Below are 7671 nucleotides of genomic sequence, written 5' to 3' on the forward strand. Positions count from 1 at the left end.
TTTTTTTTTTATTTTACAAGTTGAAGGTTTGTGGCAACCCTGTATGGGGTAAGTCTTTTGGTACCGTTTTTTGGACAGCATTTGCTCACTTTGTGTCTTTGTTACATTGTGGTAATTCTCATAATATTTCAAACTTTTTCATAATGCTATTGCACACTTAATAGACTACAGTATAGTTAAACATAACTTTTACATGTATTCAAAAGACTAAACCGAACTCACCACTGTGGAGTTGATTCCAACCATAGTGGGTTTCTAAGGCTGTAAGTTTTTATGGCAGTAGATTGCCCCATCTTCCTTGCACAGAATGGCTGGTAGGTTTGAACCACTGATCTGGTTAGCAGCCAAATGCCTTATCCACTACACCACGAGAGTTCCTTCTTAAATGTACTGTGAAACCAAAAAATTCATGTGACTTGGTTTAGTGTGAGACTTGCTTTAGTGCGAGACTCGCTTTAGTGCTGTGGTCTGGAACAGAACCCGCAATATCTCTAGGTATGCCTATATTCATCTATGCAGAGGATTTGGGATAACTTTGAGTTCATTAATTTAATAAATGCTTATCGAGTGTCTACCAGGTACCAAGTAATGTAATAGGTGATATTTGATCAATAATGCATAGTACCTGTCCTCAAGAAACATACATTTTAGAGTGGGAGACAGATAGGTGAAAGGTAATTAAAATAGTATGGTAACTACTACAATGAGAAGGTGGAAGGTAGGATAGTGAGCACCTAATGGGGAGCCCTGACTCATCATTAAGGAGCTCTGGTGGCATAGTGCCTAAGGCATTTGACTGCTAACCAGAAGATTGATGGGTCAAACCCACCAGTCACTCCGCAGAAGGAAGACTGTTGTTGTTGTTATGTGCTATCGAGTCGGACCTGACTCATAGTGACCCATCCTTGGGTTGTTGAGGCAGTATCACTACAGAAGTATATTGCCCAACCTTCCTTCCAAGGAGTGGCTAGTGGGTTTGAACCACCAGCCTTCTGGTTAGCAGTCAAGTGCCTTAGGCACTATGCTACCAGAACTCCTAGAAAGATGACTAGGCAATCTATTTCCATAAGATTTACTGCCTTGGAAACCCAAAGTGGGTCGCTGTGAGTTGGAATTGACTGGATGGCAGTGAGTTTGGTTTTGGTTTTGGAACCCAGCCTTGGCATGGAGCAGTGAGAAAGACCTTTCAGAAAAGGTAATCTAAATGAAATCCTTAGGGATGACAAGAATGAATGGAGTGCTGTAGCAGGGAAGAAGTCTGTGTGGGGGCTTAAGATGGGAGAGTGTGGCTTATTTGAGGAACCACATTGTTTTGGCATGGTTAGGGGCTCAGTACGAGGGAAGAGGGTGACAGGTAGGATGAAGAGGGAAACTCCAGAAGGGACATTTCCTTTCAAGGAATGTCACTTGATCCCAAGGGCAGCTATAGTAGTGATCTAGACACCAAAGTGTTGTAAGCAAGGGAATTATCATTGGCCATGTGTGGAGAAGGGTAGTGGAAGAGGCTAGAAGAACAGAAGGCAGGCCTTTCTCTGGAAGAGACTGTGGCAGTGCCTCATCTCCACAGAGGTCAGGATGCCTAGGTTAAAGGAGGGACTGGGAATGAAGTACTATATCTGACAGGTTCTGTGTTGCTAGCTAGCAGTGTGAGTATGGCCAGAAGGACTGATGGCTGGGAGTGTTGTCTTTCGTTTGGTTTGTGGTTTTAACCAGGGTTTGTGAACCTCATATGTCTTGCTCCAGTTTCTCAGTGCTTGAGCTACTTTTGACTAAAGCCCTTTGTGGGATTATGGGTAGACTTTAAAGATTTCTTTAAATTTTTATTTGTACTTTAAATTTTCCTACAGTTTAATGTAAAGATTTGTGTAATTTAGTCTGTCAACATATATGTAGTTATTATAATTTTTTTTTTTTCTCTTTGATAAATAAATCACCCCGTATTGGATTTGGAAAGATTGGCCCAGGGCTTCATGAGGCAGCATGAGGAAAAATGGCCTAAGGGTCACAGCTGCTGTGTTCTGGTCATGTTGTGCCTTATAATCATGTTACATCACATCACCTCTCTGAAGTTTCTTGTCTCTACATGTGCCTGCTACTGCCTGATCTAACAGAGTTCCTATGAGGATCAACAAAATAATAAAAATGATTATGATCTGTAAGTTGTTGTTGTTGTAGTTGTTTGCCATCGAGTCGGCCCCAACTCATAGCAACCCCTCCTTGGGTTTCCGAGGCAGTATCACTACGGAAGTAGGATTGCCCAACCTTCCTTCCAAGGAGTGGCTGGTGGGTTTGAACTGGCAGCCTTCTGGTGAGCAGTCAAATGCCTTAGGCACTATGCTACCAGAGCTCCTATGATCTGTAAGTAGCTTGATAATAATAGTTTTTGTTATATGTTAATTAATGTACCAAGATCACATAGCTACATAATATGGCCTGCTATAAACCAAAAACCAAACCAAACCTATTGCCATCAAGTTGATTCTGATTCATGGTGACCCTATAGGGCAGAGTAGAACTGCCCCATAGGGTTTCCAGAGCTGTAAATCTTTATGAAAGCAGATTACCTCATCTTTCTTCCTTGGAGCAGCTGGTGGGTTCAAACCACCAACCTTTTGGTTAGGAGCCCAATGCTTTAACCACAGTGCCACCAGAGCTCCTTTTAACCCATTATAGGGCATCTGGAATCCCCACTGGTCTAGTGCCTTTTGTCCTGAAACTAGAAGATTTTAGACTTTGTTCTTAATAGCTTGACTTTAAGCATGTTCTATGCCTTTCTCCATCCAGGACCTGGCCATGCACTCATTGAACAGTGGAATCCTGTTGGCCTGGTTGGAATCATCACTGCTTTCAACTTCCCTGTGGCGGTGTATGGCTGGAACAATGCCATTGCAATGATCTGTGGGAATGTCTGCCTTTGGTAAGACTTGCTCACTTCCTTATCTAGAAGTAAGAAAACAACAAAAGTGACCCTTTGTAGGTACTACTAAAAGTGTTTGAAATAAATTGGAATATTTTCTACTTACTAACCAGTAACTGGTTGCCATTGATTCAGTTCCTACTCATGGCAACTCCATGTGTGTCAGTGTAGAAATGTGCTCATGTGGTTTTCAAGGGTTGGTTTTTTTTGAAGTATGCTCCCAGAATTTCCTTTGAGTTACTGCTAGGTGTACTTGAATCTCCAACCTTTTGGTTAGCAGCCAAATGTGTCCATTTGTACCACACAGGCACTCCTGCTACTTACTTTATTCTTTAAATTAATATGTTAATTCAAACCCACTAGTTTTGAAATATTGGCAAAATATATATTGCAAAACATTTGCCATTTTAAGTATATTTACATATATAATTAATTTAGTGACATTAATTACATTCACCATGTTGTGCAACCGTTACCACTATTTGTTTCCAAATGTTTTTTAACACCCTAGACAGAAATTGAGTACCCCATAAACAAACCCCCTTCTTTTCTTCCTACTGCTCTGATAACCATAATAATGTGATCCACTTGTGTAATAAACTTGGATCTCTGTATATTGGCCTATTTTGGAGATTTTGTGGAAGTAACATCATGTGTCCTTTTATGTCTGACTTATTTCACTTAGTGTAGTATTTTCAATGTTCGTCCATGCTACCTAGCATGTATCAGAACTTTTTTTTTAATGACTGAATAATATTCCATTATATGCACATGGTATAACCAAAACCAATCTTACTGCCGTTGAATTGGATCTGACTCATAGTGACCCCTCCTTGGGTTTTTGAGGCAGTATCACTACGGAAGTAGATTGCCCAATCTACCTTGTGAGGAGTGACTTGTGGGTTTGAACCGCCAGCCTTTTGATTAGCAGTCAAGTGCTTAGGCACTATACCACCAGAGCTCCTATATATATGGTATATGTTTTATTTATTCATTTCTCTGTTGATGGATATACTTATTTATTTAGCAATATTTTATTATGTTCAAGGTGAAAGTTTGCACAGCAAATTAGGTTCCTATTTAACAATTTGTACACAAGTTATTCAGTGGCAGTTGGTTACATTTTTCACAATGTGTCATTATTCTTGTTCATTATGTTCTGGTTGTACCATTTGTAGTACTCTAGTTTCACTGCCTCCTTACCTTCTTACCTTTGCTTTAGAGTGCCACAGGGAAGTTGAAAACAGGGAAGTTTGACTATTGGGTTTCTTAGAAATGATTTTTTAAAGAAGCTTATTTTTTAAAGAAGCCAGGGATCCAGGTAAGGGGAGTGACCCAGACCCCACCCCACCAGCCAGGAAAGTGGGGGAGATAGAAGCCAGAGGAGATAACAGAGAAGAGCAGCACCCAGGCATCCAGGTAAGGGGAAGGACCCAGGCCCCACTCCCACCAGCCAGGAAAGCTGGAGAAAGAGAACCTAGAGGGGACAACAAAGCAGAGCAGCAGCCAGGGATCCAGGTTTGGGGAGTGACCCAGGCCTCACCCCCACCAGCCAGGAAAGCAGGGGGAAATAGAAGCCAGAGGGGATGACAGAGCAGAGCAATAGCAGCCAGGGATCCAAGTAAGGGGAGTGACCCAGATCCCACCCCCGCGAGCCTGGAAAGCAGGGAAAAGAGAAGACAGGGTGATGACACAGCAGAGCAGCAGCCAGGCATCCAGGTAAGGGGAGGGACCCAGACCCCACCCCCACCAGCCAGGAAAGTGGGGGAAAGAGAACCCAGAGGGGACAACAGACCAGAGCAGCAGCCAGGGATCCAGGTTTGGGGAGCGACCCAGGTCCTACCCCCACCAGCCAGGAAAGCAGGGGAAATAGAAGCCAGAGGGGATGACAGAGCAGAGCAGCAGACAGGGATCCAGGTAAGGGGAGGGACCCAGGCCCCATGCCCACGAGCCAGGAAAGTGGGGGAAAGAGAAGCCAGGGGCATGACAGAGCAGATCAGTGCCAGGGATCCAGGTAAGCAGAGGGCTGAGAAGTTTTGAACAACTAAGCGAGACAAACTTGTTTTGTCAGTTTGCTGTACTATTGTGGCTTGCATGTTGCTGTGAAGCTTGAGGCTATGCCACCAGTGTTTCAAGTGCCTGCAGGTTGCGCATGGTACACAGGTTTCAATGCAGCTTATAGACTGAGATAGACGAGAAAGAAGGAAGAGGCCATCTGCTTCTCAGAGACTTGCCCAGGGAAAACCTTATGAATAGCAGAGAAACACTCTCTGATACATTACTGCGAAACTTTATAAATACCCCAGAAACATTATCTGATTCAGTGCAGGAGAACGTGCCCCTTAAGTCAGAAGGCTTTCAAAATACGACTAGAAAAGAGCTGTATCATCAAAGTAGGACTAACCTTACTGATATGGATAAAGTAAACCTTTCAAGACCTCCAGTTGTTGATGTGGCATGACTGAAATTGAGGAGAAACAGATACAGACATCCACTGATAATAGGAACATGGAATGTATGAAGTATGAATCTAGGAAAATTGGAAATTGTCAAAAATGGAATGGAACACATAAAGATCGATATCCTAGGTATTAGTGAGCTGAAATGGACTGGGTTTGGCCATCTTGAATCAGATGACCATATGATCTACTATGCTGGGAATGACAGTTTGAAGAGGAATGGCATGGAATTCATCATCACAAAGCATGTTTCAAGATCTGTCCTGAAGTACAATGCTGTCAGTGATAGGATAATATCCATACACCTACAAGGAAGACCACTTATACTACTATAATTCAAATTTATGCACAAACCACTAAAACCAAAGATAAGGAAATTGAAGATTTTTATCAACTTTTGTGGTCCGAAATTGACCAAACGTGCAATGAAGATGTGTTAATTATCACTGGTGACTGGAATGCAGAAGTTGGAAACAAGGAAGAATCACCAGTAGTTGGAAAATTTGGCCTTGGTTACAGAAATAATGCTGGAGATTACATGATAGAATTTTGGAAGACCAATGACTTATTCATTGCAAATACCTTTTTTCAACAACACAAACAGCTCCTATACACGTGGACTTCACCAGATGCAGTACACAGGAATCAGATCGACTATGTTTGTGGCAAGAGGTAATGGAAAACCTTAGTATCTTCAGCCAAAACAAGGCCATGAGCTGATTGTGGAACAGACCATTGCTCATATGCAAGTTGAACTTGAAGTTGAAGACAATTAAAACAAGTCCACAAAAGCCAAAATATTACCTGGAATATGTCCCTCCTGAATTTAGAGACCATCTAAAGAATAGATTTGATGCATTGAACAACAGTGACTGAAAACCAGAAGAATTGTGGGATGACATCAAGAACATCATCCATGAAGAAAGGTCATTAAAAAGACGAGAAAAGAAGAAAAGACCAAAATGGATGTCAGAAGAGACTCTGAAACTTGGCCTTGAATGGAGAGTAGCTAAAGCAAATGGAAGAAATGACAAGACAAAAGAGCTGAACAGAAGATTTCAAAGAGCAGCTCGAACAGACAAAGCCAGTTACTATAATGAAATGTGCAAAGACATGGAGTTAGAAAACCAAAAGGGAACAACATGCTCATCATTTCTCAAGCTGAGAGAACTAAGGAAAAAGTTTAAGCCTCGACTTGGAATATTGAAAGATTCTATGAGCAAAATATTGAATGATGCAGGAAGTATCAAAAAAAGATGGAAGGAATACACAGAGTCACTGTACCAAAAAGAACTGGTCAATCTTTATCAATTTTCGAAGGTGGCATATGATCAAGAACCAGTGGTACTGAAGGAAGAAGTTGAAGCTGCACTGAAGGAAGTGGCAAAAAACAAGGCTCCAGGAATTGACAGAATACCCATTGAGATGTTTCAACAGATGGATGCCCCAGTGGAGGCACTCACTCAGTTATGTCAAGAAATTTGGAGGACAGCTACATGGCCAGTTGACTGGAAGAGATACATATATTTGCCCATTTTAAAGAGAGGTGATCCCACAGAATGTAAAAATTATTGAACAATATCATTAATATTGTATTCAAGTAAAATCTTACTGAAGATAATTCAAAAACAGTATACTGATAGAGAAATTCCAGAGGTACAGGCTGGATTCAGAAGAGCACATGGAACAAGGGTTATCCTTGCTGATGTAGATAGATCTTGGCTCAAAGCAAAGAATACCATAAAGATGTTTACTTGTGTTTTCTTGACTATGCAAAAGCATTTGATTGTGTGGATCATAACAAATTGTAGATAACATTGAGAAGAATGGGAATTCCAGAACACTTAATTGTACTCATGAGGAACCTGTTCATAGACCAGGAAGCTGTCATTTGAACAGAACAAGGGGACACTGCGTGGTTTAAAATCAAGTATGTCAGGATTGTATTCTTTCCCCATACTTATTCAGTCTATATGCTGAGCAAATAATCCGAGAAGCTAGACTATATGAAGAAAAACATGACATCAGAATTGGAGGAAGGCTCATTAACAACCTGCAATACGCTGATGACACAACTTTGTTGCTGAAAGTGAGGATGACTTGAAGCACTTCCTGATGAAGATTGATGACTGCAGTCTGCAGTATGGATTACGTCTCAATATAAAGAAAACAAAAATTCTCACAACTGGACCTGTAAGCAGCATCACAATGAATGGAGAAAAGATTGAAGTTGTCAAAGACTTCACATTGCTTGATTCTACAATTGATGCCAATGGAAGCAAGCAGTCAGGACAT

The 7671-nt window shown here is 41.4% G+C and overlaps 1 protein-coding gene across 1 annotated transcript in view; it reads left to right on the plus strand.

The window, feature by feature from the left end:
- Positions 1 to 7671, plus strand: part of ALDH7A1 (aldehyde dehydrogenase 7 family member A1) — an 83611-nt gene that overhangs the window by 39290 nt on the left and 36650 nt on the right. The window contains exon 6 of the mRNA XM_007942216.2: positions 2785 to 2917. Within this exon, the coding sequence (XP_007940407.1) occupies positions 2785 to 2917 (133 nt within the window). The remainder of the gene's footprint in view (positions 1 to 2784; positions 2918 to 7671) is intronic.

The sequence above is a fragment of the Orycteropus afer genome, unplaced genomic scaffold (assembly GCF_000298275.1).
Source record: "Orycteropus afer afer isolate SDZICR_OR568_19922 unplaced genomic scaffold, OryAfe1.0 scaffold00086, whole genome shotgun sequence".
NCBI lineage: Eukaryota > Metazoa > Chordata > Mammalia > Tubulidentata > Orycteropodidae > Orycteropus > Orycteropus afer.